The 18,106-nt window shown below is 47.2% G+C and overlaps 1 protein-coding gene across 1 annotated transcript in view; it reads left to right on the top strand.

The window, feature by feature from the left end:
* The window catches only part of LOC140202350 (prominin-2-like), a 95,689-nt gene that overhangs the window by 47,360 nt on the left and 30,223 nt on the right, over window positions 1-18,106 (top strand). Inside the window, exons 9-13 of the mRNA XM_072267262.1 lie at window positions 3,753-3,827; window positions 3,913-3,976; window positions 4,586-4,736; window positions 10,015-10,167; window positions 14,582-14,709. Of these exons, the coding sequence (XP_072123363.1) occupies window positions 3,753-3,827; window positions 3,913-3,976; window positions 4,586-4,736; window positions 10,015-10,167; window positions 14,582-14,709 (571 nt within the window). The remainder of the gene's footprint in view (window positions 1-3,752; window positions 3,828-3,912; window positions 3,977-4,585; window positions 4,737-10,014; window positions 10,168-14,581; window positions 14,710-18,106) is intronic.

The following is an 18,106-nucleotide window of genomic DNA, read 5'->3' as shown; positions in this document are numbered from 1 at the left end:
GTGAGGGTGATGCTCTATGGCGTAGGGGTGAGGGTGATGCTACATGGCGTAGGGGTGAGGGTAATGCTGTATGGCGTAGGGGTGAGGGTGATGCTCTATGGTGTAGGGGTGACGGTGATGCTAGATGGTGTAGGGGTGAGGGTAATGCTGTATGGTGTAGGGGTGAGAGTGATGCTCTATGGTGTAGGGGTGAGGGTGATGCTACATGGTGTAGGGGTGAGGGTGATGCTCTATGGCGTAGGGGTGAGGGTGATGCTACATGGTGTAGAGGTGAGGGTGATGCTTCATGGCGTAGGGGTGAGGGTGATGCTCTATGGCGTAGGGGTGAGGGTGATGCTACATGGCGTAGGGGTGAGGGTGATGCTCTATGGCGTAGGGGTGAGGGTGATGCTACATGGTGTAGGGGTGAGGGTGATGCTCTATGGCGTAGGGGTGAGGGTGATGCTGCATGGCGTAGGGGTGAGGGTAATGCTGTATGGTGTAGGGGTGAGGGTGATGCTACATGGCGTAGGGGTGAGGGTGATGCTACATGGCGTAGGGGTGAGGGTGATGCTACATGGCGTAGGGGTGAGGGTGATGCTCTATGGCGTAGGGGTGAGGGTGATGCTACATGGCGTAGGGGTGAGGGTGATGCTCTATGGCGTAGGGGTGAGGGTGATGCTCTATGGCGTAGAGGTGAGGGTGATGCTCTATGGTGTAGGGGTGACGGTGATGCTACATGGCGTAGGGGTGAGGGTGATGCTCTATGGCGTAGGGGTGACGGTGATGCTACATGGCGTAGGGGTGAGGGTGATGCTCTATGGTGTAGGGGTGAGGGTGATGCTGTATGGTGTAGGGGTGAGGGTGATGCTACATGGTGTAGGGGTGAGAGTGATGCTCTATGGTGTAGGGGTGACGGTGATGCTACATGGTGTAGGGGTGAGGGTAATGCTGTATGGTGTAGGGGTGAGGGTGATGCTACATGGTGTGGGGGTGAGGGTGATGCTCTATGGTGTAGGGGTGAGGGTGATGCTACATGGTGTAGGGGTGAGGGTGATGCTCTATGGTGTAGGGGTGAGGGTGATGCTACATGGTGTAGAGGTGAGGGTAATGCTCTATGGTGTAGAGGTGAGGGTGATGCTACATGGCGTAGGGGTGAGGGTGATGCTCTATGGCGTAGGGGTGAGGGTGATGCTACATGGTGTAGGGGTGAGGGTGATGCTCTATGGCGTAGGGGTGAGGGTAATGCTGTATGGTGTAGGGGTGAGGGTGATGCTCTATGGTGTAGGGGTGAGGGTGATGCTACATGGTGTAGGGGTGAGGGTGATGCTCTATGGTGTAGGGGTGAGGGTGATGCTACATGGTGTAGGGGTGAGGGTGATGCTCTATGGTGTAGGGGTGAGGGTAATGCTGTATGGTGTAGGGGTGAGGGTGATGCTGTATGGTGTAGGGGTGAGAGTGATGCTACATGGTGTAGGGGTGAGGGTGATGCTACATGGTGTAGGGGTGAGGGTAATGCTGTATGGTGTAGGGGTGGGGGTGATGCTCTATGGCGTAGGGGTGAGGGTGATGCTACATGGTGTAGGGGTGAGGGTAATGCTGTATGGTGTAGGGGTGAGGGTGATGCTACATGGTGTAGGGGTGAGGGTGATGCTCTATGGCGTAGGGATGAGGGTGATGCTACATGGTGTAGGGGTGAGGGTAATGCTGTATGGTGTAGGGGTGAGGGTGATGCTACATGGTGTAGGGGTGAGGGTGATGCTCTATGGCGTAGGGGTGAGGGTAATGCTACATGGTGTAGGGGTGAGGGTGATGCTATTCCATTGCCAGCAACCCTGCCACTGTCCCGTAAGGAGTTTGTCCATTCTGCCAGTGACTGGGTTGGTTTCCCGCGGCTGCTTCGCTTCCACCCACATTCCAAAGACATACGGGTTATTGTTAGTAAGCTGTGGGCACGCTATGTTTACGCCAGAAGCACGCTGACACTTGCGGGCCGTCCCCAGCATATCCTCGGACCAAGGATTGATTTTGTTCACTATATACATTTACATTATGCGATACCATTTTCACTATGTTGGTCACTGACACAACTCATTTCACTGTACGTTTTGATGTGCATGTGACAGGTAAAGCTGTGACCTCTGATACTGTACCCGTCTAGTGATGGAGACATCTTCTCCATCCTACTCCTCGAGCAGCAGACCAGGCTCACCGCTACTTTTCAAGCCACAAGCTGGCTGCTCACTACCTTACCACTTAAGCGCCGGGCCAAATTAAAAAGATCAGGGTGTCAGGACCGGAGGCGAGGGAGGGGCCAGTTCTGTTCGCTGCTCTGCGGCATTTACTCAGCTCTGTGCTGAACTGGGGGCACGGCCTGCTTCGGCTGCAGCGCTGTCTGGCGTCACGTCTTTCATAAAACTTCGGCTATGAATGCTATTTGCTTACTTTTATTGTTTGCACTTTTTCTCTCTCTCTCTCCCCCCCCACGGGGGGTGCATTGGGTGTTCAACAATCTTTTTTAAAAATAGGTTCTTTTGAGTTTCTTTGTTTTGTGGCTGCCTGTAAGGAAGTGAAGTTTGGATCTGAAGCATTAACAGTTCTTTTCCTCCCCGGGATGCTGCTCGAGCCACTGAGTTCCTTCAGCGGATTGTGTATTGCTCCAGATTCCAGTACCTCCAGTGCTCCAGTGTCTTGTGTCTCCGTCCATTCTTTACTTCATCCTCTTGGTTACTGAGATTAGGGAGTTTTATCCCAAGCTGTCTCTGGGGAAAGTCCGGCTGATAACAGTGTCCATTCTGGTCACCTCATTATAAGAAGGACTTGGAACCTTTAGAGGAAAAGTTCCCAACCTTTCTTATGCCATGGACCAATGTGATTAAGCAAGGGGTCCGTGGACCCCCAAGTGCAGAGGAGATTTACCAGCATGCTGCCAGGAGAGAATGTCTTATGAAGATAGGCAGAGTAAGCTGCGGCTTTTCTCTTTGGAGCAAGGGAGGATGAGAGATGACTTGATAAAGGAGTACAAGATGATAAGAAGCATAGATCAAGTGGACAGACAGAGACTATTCCCAGGGCAGAAATGTCTAATATGATGGGTGGTGAGGTGGAGATTCATCTCTAGCAAAGGAGGTGTAAGGTGCTCCTTCCCTCTGCTAGCCTGCAGGTCACCCTTGGGCAAGGTGTAGCACCTGCTTAGCCCCCGATCAGGGTCGTGTGAAACCATGGGAGCAGGTGGTGGATGGTCGTGTGAGCAGCCGGTGCAGATCACAAGTCCTGGTTATGTGACCACTGACACCAGGCAGAAGATCCCTGAAGAGTATTGATAATGGCTGAGGGTCACCCGTCTTGTAAAGACACTGCCCAGATGGCGGCGATGGCAAACCACTTCTGTCAATCATGGTCGTGGATAGACCATGATCGCCCACGGCACGCTGCGAACAAATGAACGCTAATTTATAAGGTGACTGGAGGAAAGGATAATGGAGTCATCAGAGATAGTTTTTTCCCCACTCAGAGAGTGGTGGGTGCGTGGACCGCTCTGCCAGGGGTGGCAGCAGAGGCTGATACAGCAACAAGTGACATGAAACTCTTAAAGTCACATGGCTGATGGAGAAAAATGGAGGGCTGTGTGGGAGAGAAGGGTTAGATTGATCTTAGAGTAGGTTAAAGGTTAAAGATGGCGGGCCTGCTGTGTGCTGTACTGTTCTATGTTCTGTGACAAAACAGGGTTGTTTCTGATTGTTCTCTCCCAATAACGTCTCCACTCCCTTTAGCCAGCCGAAGACCAGGTTGTGTTCAACGAGGTCATGAGCTTCTCTCTAACATCACTGAATAACTCATTGGAACAGGTAACCAACCCACATTTAACATTAATTATCAACTCCAAAAATCTGAGTCTTTGCCAGAGGAACAATGCCTGTTCTGTCTCCCCAGGCATCCCGCACCTTTAATGAAACTCCTGCCACTGTGACCGGTCAATCTTCGCAGATTTTTAGAGGTGATTACAGCTGGGGTTCCGGGAGGGGGCGGGTCCTTTTATTGTAACACAAACACAGTGCTGGAGGAACTCTGCAGGTCAGGCAGCATCTATGGAGAAGGAAAAATAGTCCATGTTTTAGGCTGAGACTCATGAGGACTGGAAAGGAAGGGGGAGAAGCCAAAATAAAAAGGTGGGAGGAAGAGAAATGGTCCTGACGAATGGTCTCGGCTATTTACTCCTCTCCAGAGCCTGTTGAGTTTTTATTCATTTATTTATTTATTGAGATATAACCTTTCGGCTCCTTTGAGCCATGCCTCCCAGAAATCCCCCAGTGTAACTCTAGCCTAATCACTGAACAATTTACAATGAGCAATTAACCTACCAACCGGTACGTCTTTGGACTGTGGGAGGAAACCAGAGCACCCAGAGAAAACCCACACAGTCATGGGGAGAATATACAAACCCCAAGTTCCTCCAGCATTTTGTGTGTGTTGCTCTGCATTTTCAGCATCTGCAGAATCTCTTGAGTTTATCCTTTTATTGTCCTCTCTGAAACGTTGTTTGTTAGACAGATTCCATGCCTTGTTTGAAAGTTCCTTTCAGCTTTACAACTCTCTTCTTCTGCAGACATCAAGAGACTTATTAATGACATTGAAAGAAACCTCTCCTCCACCGTTGAGACTGTGCAATTTCCAAAATCCCTGCAGAATCTGAACTTTGAGAATTCCACCGAGGTGACAAAGATCTCAGATGAGGTGATAAGATACGATTACTACAGGTGCGTAAATGCTTTCAAATGGAAGAGTGAGGCCTTTCTGTGTGGAATTGCTTCCCTTTTATCACCGACAAGCTTGACTCTCAAAACCTGCCTTTGAGCGGAAAATCCTACAAAAGGTAGTGTATTCAGCCCAGTACCTCACGGGTAAAGGTCTCCCAACCACTGAGCACATCTACGTGGAGCGTTGTCGTAGGAGAGTAGCATCCATCATCAGGGATCTCCACCACCCAGGACAGGTCACACTCTCTTCTCACAGCCGCCATCAGGACTTGCACCACCAGGTTCAGGAGCAGTAATTACCCCTCAGCCATCAGGTCCCACACCACCAGGTTCAGGAACAGTTATTACCCCTCAACCATCAGGTCCCACACCACCAGGTTCAGGAACAGTTATTACCCCTCTACCATCAGGTCCCACACCACCAGGTTCAGGAACAGATATTACTCCTCAACCATCAGGTCCCACACCACCAGGTTTAGGAACAGTTATTACCCCTCAACCATCAGGTCCCACACCACCAGGTTCAGGAACAGTTATTACCCCTCAACCATCAGGTCCCACACCACCAGGTTCAGGAACAGTTATTACCCCTCAGCCATCAGGTCCCACACCACCAGGTTCAGGAGCAGTTATTACCCCTCAACCATCAGGTCCCACACCACCAGGTTCAGGAACAGTTATTACCCCTCAACCATCAGGTCCCACACCACCAGGTTCAGGAACAGTTATTACCCCTCAACCATCAGGTCCCACACCACCAGGTTCAGGAACAGTTATTACCCCTCAACCATCAGGTCCCACACCACCAGGTTCAGGAGCAGTTATTACCCCTCAACCATCAGGTCCCACACCATCAGGTTCAGGAACAGTTATTACCCCTCAACCATCAGGTCCCACACCACCAGGTTCAGGAACAGTAATTCCCCCTCAACCATCAGGTCCCACACCACCAGGTTCAGGGACAGTTATTACCCCACAACCATCAGGCTCTTGAACAAAGGGGATAACTACACTCACTTGCCCATCCATTGAGATGGTCCCACAACCAACTCACTTTAAGGACTCTTTATCTTGTTATTTCCTGTTCTCATTATTTGTTGCTATTTATTTATATTTGCATTTGCACAGTTTGTTGTCTTCTGCACTCTGGTTGATCCTGTTAGAGTTACTATTCTATAGATTTGCTGAGCGTGCCCGCAGGAAAATGAACCTCCGAGTTGTGTGTGGTGACAAGTATGTACTCTGATAATAAATTTACTTTGAACTTGAATATGGTATCACGCTAGGGATAAAAAAATAGCTTTGCTTGTCACCCATACATTGAAACATCGAAACACACCGCTTGCGTTGAGGATGCGCTGGGGGCAGTCCACAACTGCTCAAAGTTCGAAGTACATTTATTAACAAAGTATATACAGTATGCAGTATAGTAACCCTGAGATTAGTCTTCCCCACAGACGGTCACAGAACAGGGGAAAGCCATTGAACCAACCTGCCCAAAGAGAAACATCAAACATCAGACCCCTCCTCCCCCCATGGAAATGATCACAAAAAAAGAGCAAAAGCACAGAATATAAAAACACAAAATCAAAAGGTATATTTCAGTATAGTTCTTGCTTCCAGTGCCAGCATAGCACGCACACAGCTTACTGACCTCAACCTGTATGCCTTTGGGATGTTGGAGGAAACCAGAGCACCCGGAGGAAAGCTACGTGGCCACGGGCATGACATACAGCTCGTTACGGACAGCGGTGGGAAGTGAACCCTGATCTTTCAGCTGACGTTCGGTGCTGTTACACTAACTACGCAACCGTGTCACCGACTAGTAGCACCAATGCGCGGAATTCAATCCTGACCTCTGATGCTGTCTGTACGGAGTTTGCATGATCTTCCTGTGACGCTTGGGTTTCCCCTGCGTGCTCTTGTTCCTTCAAAGTTCAGAGTTAAAAGTAAGTTTAATATCCAAGTTCATTTTTTATGATGTGGGCAGTTATAGTCTTCTCATGACCATGATTGTTCTTGGCAAATTTTTCTACAGAAGTGGTTTGCTATTCCCTTCCTCTGGGCAGTGTCTTTACAAGATGGGTGACCTCAACCGTTATCAATACTCTTCAGAGATTGTCTGCCTGGTGTCAGTGGTCACATAACCAGGACTTGTGATCTGCACCAGCTGCTCGTACGACCATCCACCACCTGCTCCCATGGCTTCACATGACCCTGATCGGGGGGCTAAGCAGGTGCTACACCTTGCCCAAGGGTGACCTGCAGGCTAGCGGAGGGAAGGAGAGCCTCACACCTCCTTTGGTAGAGATGTATCTCCACCCTGCCATCCAACTTTATAGTATGTCACCATATACGACCCTGAGATATATTTTCTTGTGGGCATTCACAGTAAATACAAAGAAACTCAATAGAATCAATGAAAAGACTCACACAACAAGACAAACAACAACCAATGTGTAAAAGACAACAAACTATGCAAATAGAAAATGAGCAAAAAAGCAATAAATATCGAGAGCATGAGATGAGGAGTCCTTGAGATCGAGTCCATGGGTTATGGGAACAGTTCAGTGATGGGGTGAGTGAGGCTGAGTGGGTTATCCCCTCTGGTTCAAAAGCAGTTTGCTAGGCTGATGGGCCACATTGCCCCTAGTGTGTAGGTGAGGGGTAGGATTCGGGGAGAGGCTGAGGAATGTGGGGAGAATCAGATAGACAGCTTGTCTCATGAGGAAAGGTTGAGCAAGCCAGGACATTACTCTCCGGAGCGAAGGAGGATGAGAGGTGACTTAATAGAGGAGTGTAAAATGGAAAGAGGGACAGGTAAGAGTGCACAACCACAACACTGTGGGCCGAAAGGCCTGTACTGTTCTGTGACATTACATTCACTGTACTGCTGCCTTAGGGCCTCACACTGGAGGGACGAGCGATCAGTCCAAGATAAGGATCCCAACCCACAATTTTAACTGTTCATTTCCTGCCACAGATGCTGGCATCGAGTTCTTCCAGCTTATGTGTGTTGCTCCAGATTCCAGCACTGGCAGCCTCCCGGGTCAAAGCTGTCCCAGAAACCTGGACAACTTTCCCTCCCAGCAGTTAAATTAAACAGACGATGCGATCACTGCTTTCTTATAGATTTTGTTGTTTCTATTTGTACAGAAATGAAACACTTGGAAATGAAGTACAGGGAACAGTTATTCCCCCGCCCCCCCAAAATCACTCAAATTCACTCACCCCATCACTGAAATGTTCCCACAACCTACCGACTCACTTTCAAGGACTCTTCATCTCACGTTCTCGATATTTATTTATTGAGAAACAGCTTGGAACCCACGGCTCTCAGCGACCTCCAATTTAACCCTAGCCTGAACACAAGACAACTTCACAGGCTGAACATCTGCTTGTCTTTACATGGGGTACACACACTCAGTGGCCACTTAATTACGTACACCTGTACACCTTATTAACACAAATATCTAATCAGCCAATCACGTGGCAACAACTCAATGCATAAAAGTATGCAGACAAGGTCAAGAGGTTAAATTGTTGTATTGACCAAATATCAGAATGGGGAAGAAATGTGATCTAAGTGATTTAGAACATAGAACATAGAACATAGAATAGTACAGCACAATACAGGCCCTTCGGCCCACAATGTTGTGCCGACCCTCAAACCCTGCCTCCCATATAAGCCCCCACCTTAAATTCCTCCATATACCTGTCTAGTAGTCTCTTAAACTTCACTAGTGTATCTGCCTCCACCACTGACTCAGGCAGTGCATTCCATGCACCAACCACTCTCTGAGTAAAAAACCTTCCTCTAATATCCCCCTTGAACTTCCCACCCCTTACCTTAAAGCCATGTCCTCTTGTACTGAGCAGTGGTGCCCTGGGGAAGAAGCGCTGGCTGTCCACTCTATCTATTCCTCTTATTATCTTGTACACCTCTATCATGTCTCCTGTTATCCTCCTTCTCTCCAAAGAGTAAAACCCTAGCTCCCTTAATCTCTGATCATAATGCATACTCTCTAAACCAGGCAGCATCCTGGTAAATCTCCTCTGTACCCTTTCCAATGCTTCTACATCCTTCCTATAGTGAGGCGACCAGAACTGGACACAATACTCCAAGTGTGGCCTAACCGGAGTTTTATAGAGCTGCATCATTACATTGTGACTTAAACTCTATCCCTTATGAAAGCTAACACCCCATAAGCTTCCGTAACTACCCTATCCACCCGTGAGGCAACTTTCAGGGATCTGTGGACATGTACCCCCAGATCCCTCTGCTCCTCCACACTACCAAGTATCCTGCCATTTACTTTGTACTCTGCCTTGGAGTTTGTCCTTCCAAAGTCTACCACCTCACACTTTTCTGGGTTGAACTCCATCTGCCACTTCTCAGCCCACTTCTGCATCCTATCAATGTCTCTCTGCAATCTTCAACAATCCTCTACACTATCTACAACACTACCAACCTTTGTGTTGTCTGCAAACTTGCCAACCCACCCTTCTACCCCCACATCCAGGTCGTTAATAAAATTGACGAAAAGTAGAGGTCCCAGAACAGATCCTTGTGGGACACCACTAGTCACAATCCTCCAATCTGAATGTACTCCCTCCACCACCACCACCCTCTGCCTTCTGCAGGCAAGCCAATTCTGAATCCAGCTGGCCAAACTTCCCTGGATCCCAATTTAAATGCTGGAATGTTTGTTGCTGCCAAACGAGGTGTTATAGACTCACAGGAAAGTACAGCACAGACACAGGCTCTTCGGCCCATCTAGTCTGTGCCATACCATTTAAACTGCCTATCCCATTGACCTGCACCAGGACCATAGCCCTCCAAACCCCTATTATCCATGTACCTATCCAAACTTCTCGTGATCATTGAAATTGAGCTCACATGCTCCACTTGCATTGGGAGCTCGTTCCACACGCTCAAAACCCTCTGTGAAGAAGTTTCCCCTCATGTTCCCCTTAAACTTTTCACCTTTCACCTTTAACCCATGACTCTAGTTGGAGGCCCACTCAATTATTTTTTTTTCTTTTAGTATTTGCACAGTTTGTTGTCTTTTGACACTAGTTGTCTGTCTGTACTGTATGTGATCTTTTATTGATTCTATTGTGTTGCTTAGTATTTACTGTGAATGCCTGCAAGAAAACAAATCTCGGGGTCATATTTGGTGACATTTATGTACCGGGCTGGTAAATTGACATGGAATGTGAGAACGTGCAGAGAAGGTGAAAGCTGCGATGTAAATGCAGGTACTTTCTGTTGTAGGTGGGTGGTCGGTATAGTCTTGTGCTGCATCATTCTCTTAGTCGTCGCCTGTAATGCGCTGGGGCTCTGCCTGGGAACTGCAGGAATCGCAACCAGGGACGACGTCTACAGAGGCAACGCCTGCTCAAAATCAGGCGCCAACTTCCTGATGGCGTGAGTTTGTGTCGGGGTGTGGGTGGTGATGGGGTTTGATTCGAATCTCTGCCTGCTTGTGTCCCAAGACCCAGCCAGTCAGAATCAGAATCAGGTTTATTATCACTGATATAGGATGTAAGATTTGTTGTTTTGTGGCAGCAGTGCAGTGCAATATATAAAATATACTATAATTTACAATATGGAATATATAGCACATATATACAGTGCTTATAAAAGTATTCACCGCTCCCCACAGAAGTTTTCATGTTTTATTGTTTTACAACATCGATTTACAGTGGATTTAATTTGGCTTTTTTTGACACCGATCAACAGAAAAAGGCTCTTTCAAGTCAAAGTGAAAATAGATCTCTACAAAGTGATCTAAAATAATTATAAATATAAAATACAAGATAATTTATTGCAGAAGTATTTAGTAGATGCACCTTTGGCTGCAATTACAACCTTGAGTCTGTGTGGATAGGTCTCTATCAGCTTTGCACATCTGGAGACTGCAATTTTTCCCCATACTTTACAAACTGCTGAAGCTCTGTCAGATTGTGTGGGGATCGTGAGTGAACAGTTCTTTTCAAGCCCAGCCACAAATTCTAAATTGGATTGAGGTCTGGACTCTGCCTTGACCACTCCAGGACATTAACTTTGTTGTTTTTAAGCCGTTCCTGTGTAGCTTTGGCTTTATGCTTGGGGTCATTGTCTTGCTGGAAAACAGATCTCCCAATTCACAGTTCTCTTCCAGACTGCATCAGGTTTTCCTCCAGGATTTCCCTGTACTTTTCTGCATTCATTTTCCCCTGTACCTTCACAATCCTTCCAGGGCCTGCTGAAGTGAAGCATCCCCACAGCATGATGCAGCCATCACTGTGCTTCACAGTAGGGATGGTGTGTTTTTGATGATGTGTGGTGTTTGGTTTATGTCAAACATAGCGTTTAGTCTGATGGCCAAAAAGCTCAATTTTGGTTTCATCAGAACATAGAACCTTCTTCCAGCTGACTTCAGAGTCTCCCACATACCTTCTGGCAAACTCTAGCCGAGATTTCATTTGAGTTTATTTCAACAGTGGCTTTCTCTTTGCCACTCTCCCATAAAGCTGTGACTGGTGAAGCACCCGGGCAACAGTTGTTGTATGTGTAGTCTCTCCCATCTCAATCACTGAAGCTTGTAACTCCTCCAGAATTGTCATGGGTCTCTTGGTGGCCTCCATCACTCAACCCCTTCTTGCACGGTCACTCAGTTTGTGAGGACGGCCTGCTCTGGGCAGATTTACAGCTGTGCCATATTCTTTCCATTTCTTGCTGATTGACTGAACTGTACTCCAAGGGATATTCAGTGATTTGGACATTTTCTTGTATCCATCTCCTGACTTATGCTTTTCAATAACTTTTTCGCGGAGCTTGGAGTGTTCTTTTGTCTTCGTGGTGTAGTTTTTGCCAGGATAAAAGCTGGCAACAACTGGCAAAAACTGGAACCTTCAGGGTATTCCGCACAAAGGCTCCCAAGTCCCTTTGCATCTCGGATTTTTGGATTTTCTCCCTGTTTAGAAAATAGTCCGTACATTTATTTCTACTCCCAAAGTGCATACCATGCATTTTCCAACATTGAATTTAATTTGCCACTCTCTTGCCCATTCTCCTTATCTGTCTAAATCCTTTTGTATCCTATTGGTTTCCTCAACACCACCTGCCCCTCCACCAATCTTCATATTATATGCAAACTTGCAACAAAGCCATCCATTTCATCATCTAAATCATATATATATATATAACATAAAAAGAAGCAGTCCCAACACTGATCCCTGCGGAACACCACTAGTCACTGGCAGCCAACCAGACAAGGATCTTTTTATTCCCACTCGCTGCCTCCCGCCAATCAGCCAATGCTCTAACCATGTTAGCAATTTTCCTGTAATACCACAGGCTCTTAAATTGGTAAGCAGCCTCATGTGTGGCATCTTGTCAAAGGCCTTCTGAAAGTCCAAATATACAACATCTACTGCATCCTCTTTATCTATCCTACTTGTAATCTCCTCAAAGAATTCCAACAGGTTTGTCAGGCAGGATTTTCCCTGAAGGAAACCATGCTGACCTTGTACTATCTTGTCCTGTGTCACCAAGTACCCTATCACCTTATCTTCAACAATTGACTCCAGTATTTTCCCAACCGCTGAGGTCAGGCTAACTGGTCTATAATTTCCTTTCTGCTGCCTTCCTCCTTTCTTAAAGAGTGGAGTGATATTTGCAATTTTCCAGTCCTCTGGCACCATGTCAGCATCCAATGATTTTTGAAAGATCACTGCTAATGCCACCTCAATCTCTAATGCTACCTCTTTCAGAACCCTAGGGTGCAGTTCATCTGGTCCAGGTGACTTATGTACCTTTAGATCTTTCAGCTTTTTGAGCACCTTCTCCCATGTAATGGTAACTGCACCCACTTCGCTTCCTTCACACCTGGCATACTGCTAGTGTTTTCCACAGTGAAGACTGGTGCAAAATACTTATTTAGTTCATCTGCCATCTCCTTGTCCCCCACTATTATTTCTTCAGCCTCATTTCTAGTGGTGTTATATCCACTCTCATCTCTCTTTTATTTTTTACTTACATGAAAAAGCTTTTACTATCCACTTTGATATTATTCGCTAGCTTGCTTTCATATTTCATCTTTTCCCTCCTAATGATTCTTTTAGTTGCTCTCTGTAGGTTTTTTAAGAACTTCCCAATCCCCTGTCTTCCTACTAATTTTTGCTTTGTTGTATGCCCTCTCTTTTGTTTTTATATTAACTTTGACTTCCCATGTCAGCTACGGTTGTACTATTTGGCCACTTGAGTATTTCTTATTTTTGGAATACACATGTCCTGCACCTTCCTCATTTTTCCCAGAAACGCACACCTTTGCTGCTCTGCTGACCTCCCTGCCAGCATCTCCTTCCAATTTACTTTGGCCAACTCCCCTCTCATACCACTGTAATTTCCCTTACTCCACTGAAATACCGCTACATCAGACTTTACTTTCTCCCTATCAAATTTCAAGTTGAAATATTGCACTGTACTGCTGCAACAAAAAAAGCAACAAATTTCATGACCTATGTGAGTGATGATAAACCTGATTCTGATATGGGTCTCGGCTGTGGACTGAGAGTGGGAAGGGTCAGGGAGAGGGGAGTCATGGCTGGGAAAAGGGGAAGGGAGAGGGGAGGGAGCAGAAAACACCAGAGAGACATTCTGTAATGATCGATAAACCAATTGTTTGGAATCAAATGTCCTTGCCTGGGTCTGAGGGCTGGGTGTGTCTGCATCCCCATTGCCCCACCCCGCCTTGGCACTCCTTCTCTGCCACCTGTCCCACACCCCTCCCACGGCGCTCCACCCTCACCATTCCCAATGTACCTTGCTCCCGCCGGACTTACAACTCACTCTCCGCTCCACGTTGACAAGATGGGTACTGTGCAAAGGTCTTAGGCGCACTAGTGATGTATACAGTATGGGCCTAAGACGGTTGCACTGTATGGTATGTATAATGGTAGGTAGTGCAAAATAGAGAACAAAAACATTCAGGCAGTTTATGGGTTCATAGTCCGTTTAGAAATTTGATGGCCGAGGAGAAGAAGCTGTTCCTAAAATGTTTAGTGTATGTTCAGGAATGTCCCCACACCCATCACCCAGTGACCCCCCCCACCCATCACCCAGTGACCCCCCCCACCCATCACCCAGTGACCCCCCCACCCATCGCCCAGTGACCCCTCACCCATCGCCCAGTGTCTCGACACCAGTTGCCCAATGACCCTACACCAATCACCCAGTGTCCCTACACCCATCGTCCAGTGACCCCCCCACCCATCACCCAGTGACCCCACACCCATCACCCAGTGACCCCACACCCATCGTCCAGTGACCCCACACCCATTGCCCAGTGACCCCTCACTAATCACCCAGTGACCCCACACCCATTGCCCAGTGACCCTACACCCATCGTCCAGTGTCCCCACACCCATCGTCCAGTGACCCCTCACTAATCACCCAGTGACCCCTCACCCATCACCCAATGGCCCCACACCCATTACCCAGTGACCCCACACCCATCACCCAGTGTCTTGACACCAATCGCCCAGTGTCCCCACACTCATCACCCAGTGACCCTTCACCCATCACCCAGTGTCCCTACACCAACAAGCCAGTATCACTACACCCATCGCCTAGTGTCCATAAACTTATCGCCCAATGTACCCAATGCCTATCGCCAAGTGTCCCTGCACGGATTGTGGAACGTACCCACACAGGCTTGTGCTTGCTTTGGGTTGTTCGCTGCCTGTAAGTGAGTGCCAGGTGGTGCTGGCGAAGGCTAATGTATCGGTCCTGTGACAATCTTGTGCCTGTCAACAGCTCCACTCTGCCAATTGTTCCCTGTTTTATTCTCCTGCAGGGGTGTTGGGTTCAGCTTTATTTTCTCCTCGCTGCTCATTCTCCTTGTTTTCGTCACCTTTTTCGTTGGAGGAAATGTTCAGACATTGGTCTGTAAACCTTGGAAAACTGGAGAGATCTATAAGGTAGGTGTGTTCAGAACTGCTCTGTTTTTCTGAGGGTTGCTAAGGAACCAAGACGTCCATCTGCTGATGGACAGCACAGTCAGAAAGCCAACTGGAGTTCCACATTCCCAGCAGTGACCCAACGGCTTATTACAACATTGACCCTGACAAAGAGGCGAAGATCTTCGGTGCCATCCAGCATGCACCATAGGACATGGAACAGTACTGCACAATAAAGGCCCTTCGGCCTACATTGCTGTGTTGATTTTAGAACCTATCCTAAGATCAATAAAACCCATCCCTCCTACATGGGCCTCTGTTTTCTCTATCATCCCTCTGAGAGTTTCTTAAATATCCCTAAAGTATCTGCCTCCACCGCCAACCATTCCATGCATCGACCACTCCCTATGGAAAATCCCTCTGAAGTCCCCCCTATACTTTCCACCAGTCACCTTAAAATTAGGCCCCCTTGTATTAGCCAGTTGAGCCTTGAGAAAAAGTCTCTGACTATCTACACTATCTGTGCCTCTTATCATCTTGTACACCTCTATCAAGTTACCTTTGATCCTCCTTCACTGCAAAGAGAAAAGGCCTAGCTCACTCAACCTATCCACATAGATCATGTTCTCTCATCCAGGCCGCATCCTGGTAAATCCCTCTCTAAATCTTCCACATCGGTCCTGAAATAAAACAAGCAGAAATGAACATAATGTTTCAAATGTGGTCTAAGAGATTGTCTTGGGACATTTTCCATGAAACAAAAAGGCACGATGTGTGTTAATGGAAGATAGCACTGGGTCTCTTCTGTTATTGAGAGATGAGAATTGGCTATCTGGTGTGTTAATGAGATGGGAACTGTGTCCCTAGTGTGTTACTGGGAGATGGGAACTGGGTTCCTGGTGTGTTACTGGGAGATGGGAACTGGATTCCTGGTGTGTTGCTGGGAGATGGGAACTGGGTTCCTGGTGTGTTACTGGGAGATGGGAACTGGTTTCCTGGTGTGTTAATGAGATGGGAACTGTGCCCTTAGTGTGTTACTGGGAGATGGGAACTGGGTTCCTGGTGTGTTACTGGGAGATGGGAACTGGGTTCCTGGTGTGTTACTGGGAGATGGGAACTGGGTTCCTGGTGTGTTACTGGGAGATGGGAACTGGGTTCCTGGTGTGTTACTGGGAGATGGGAACTGGGTTCCTGGTGTGTTACTGGGAGATGGGAACTGGGTTCCTGGTGTGTTACTGGGAGATGGGAACTGGGTTCCTGGTGTGTTACTGGGAGATGGGAACTGTGTCCCTAGTGTGTTACTGGGAGATGGGAACTGTGTTCCTGGTGTGTTACTGGGAGATGGGAACTGGATTCCTGGTGTGTTACTGGGAGATGGGAACTGGGTTCCTGGTGTGTTACTGGGAGATGGGAACTGTGTTCCTGGTGTGTTACTGGGAGATGGGAACTGGATTCCTGGTGTGTTACTGGGAGATGGGAACTGGGTTCCTGGTGTGTTACTGGGAGATGGGAACTGGGTTCCTGGTGTGTTACTGGGAGATGGGAACTGGGTTCCTGGTGTGTTGCTGGGAGATGGGAACTGGGGTCCTGGTGTGTTACTGGGAGATGGGAACTGGGTTCCTGGTGTGTTGCTGGGAGATGGGAACTGGGTTCCTGGTGTGTTAATGGGATGGGAACTGGGTTCCTGGTGTGTTAATGGGAGATGGGAACTGGGTTCCTGGTGTGTTACTGGGAGATGGGAACTGGGTTCCTGGTGTGTTACTGGGAGATGGGAACTGGGTTCCTGGTGTGTTACTGGGAGATGGGAACTGGTTTCCTGGTGTGTTACTAGGATGGTAACTGGTTTCCTGGTGTGTTAATAGGAGTGGGGGTAATTAACATCCAGTGAATGAGATGCCAAACATGCAGGAATTCCAAATAACCGAACCTCTCCTCTGCTCAGTGTTCAGAGTCACGTATGGACTCATGTTTGTAATGTCAACAGGCTTGCTTTTTTGATAGGAGATCAGATTTTTATTGAAAATCTGGTCACAACTACTCAAGTAGCTTTTTAACAGTGGATTTGTCCATTTACTTGAATTTAAATGCCCCAGCCATCCTGGTGGGATTCAAAATCAGGATCAAATACCCACACTGCCAGTTGTCAGGGCAGGAAGTGACCCCTCCACCTGCTCAATCTGCCTCACCTCTCATATCAGTGTTGGTAACATATCTACACTCGGTGTCCTCTCTGTTAGGAATCTCCTGTAGATAATAAAGTGGTCACTGAGTGTATGTTCATGGTCTTCTGCTGCTGTAGCCCATCCACTTCAAGGTTCGATGTGTTGTGCATTCAGAGAAGCTCTCCTGCACGCCAGTGCTGTAATGTGTGGTTATTAGAATTACCACCGCTTTCCTGTCAGCTTGAACCAGTCTGGCCATTCTCCTCTGACCTCTCTCATTAACAAGGCATTTCCAGCACTGGATGTTTTTTGTTTGTTTTTCACATCAGCCTCTGTAAACTCTAGCGACAGTTGTGTGTGAAAATCCCAGGAGATCAGTAATTTCTGAGATACTCTAACCACCCTATCTGGCACCAACAATCATTCCACAGTCAAAGTCACTTAGATCACATTTATTCCCCATTCTGATGTTTGGTCTGAACAACAACTGAACCTATTGTCCATGTCTGTAGGCTTTTATGCATTGAGTTGCTGTCACATGATTGGCTGATTAGATATTTGCATTAATGAGCAGGTATACAGGTGTACCTAATAAAGTAGCCTGAGTGTATAACATATATTTATATATAACAATGAATAAAGAATACTAAGATATATATAATTAATAAATTATACTGAGAATATGAGTTGTCGGGTCCTTGAAAGTGAGCCTGTAGGTTATAGAATCAGATCAGAGTTGAGGTGAGTGGAGTGAAGTTACCCATGCTGGTTTAGGAGCCTGATGATCGAGGGGTGATAACTGTTCCTGACCCTGGTTAGTGTGGGACCTGGGGCTCCTGTCCCCCCTGCCCGATGGTAGTAGTGAGACAAATCATGGCCTCTCAAACCATCTCATCACAGTGAATTATAATTGCTCTGGACAGTAGTTACTCAGTGGAGGAAAGGAGCCGCACAAAGAAAAGAAATGTGGCTGCTGTATCCACATACTAAGGTGCACTAAGGTTCAGAATAAAATTCATTGTCTATTTAAAACCCTTTTAAGCTCCACCAAACTGACTGATTCCATCACTAACTCTAACACTGGTAACCCATTCTAGGCTCCTCAAATTTCAATGTAAATTTATTATCAAATATCTATACGTCACCATATACTATCTTGAGATTATTTCCTTGCACTTAAAGGAAAATAAAGGAATACAATAGAATCTATGAAAAACTATATGTAAACAAAGACTGACAGACAGCCAATGTGCGAAAGAA

The sequence above is a fragment of the Mobula birostris genome, chromosome 8 (assembly GCF_030028105.1).
Source record: "Mobula birostris isolate sMobBir1 chromosome 8, sMobBir1.hap1, whole genome shotgun sequence".
Lineage (NCBI taxonomy): Eukaryota > Metazoa > Chordata > Chondrichthyes > Myliobatiformes > Myliobatidae > Mobula > Mobula birostris.
The sequence above is the reverse complement of the archived record's forward strand: the minus strand, read 5'-3'. Positions and strand labels throughout refer to the sequence as shown.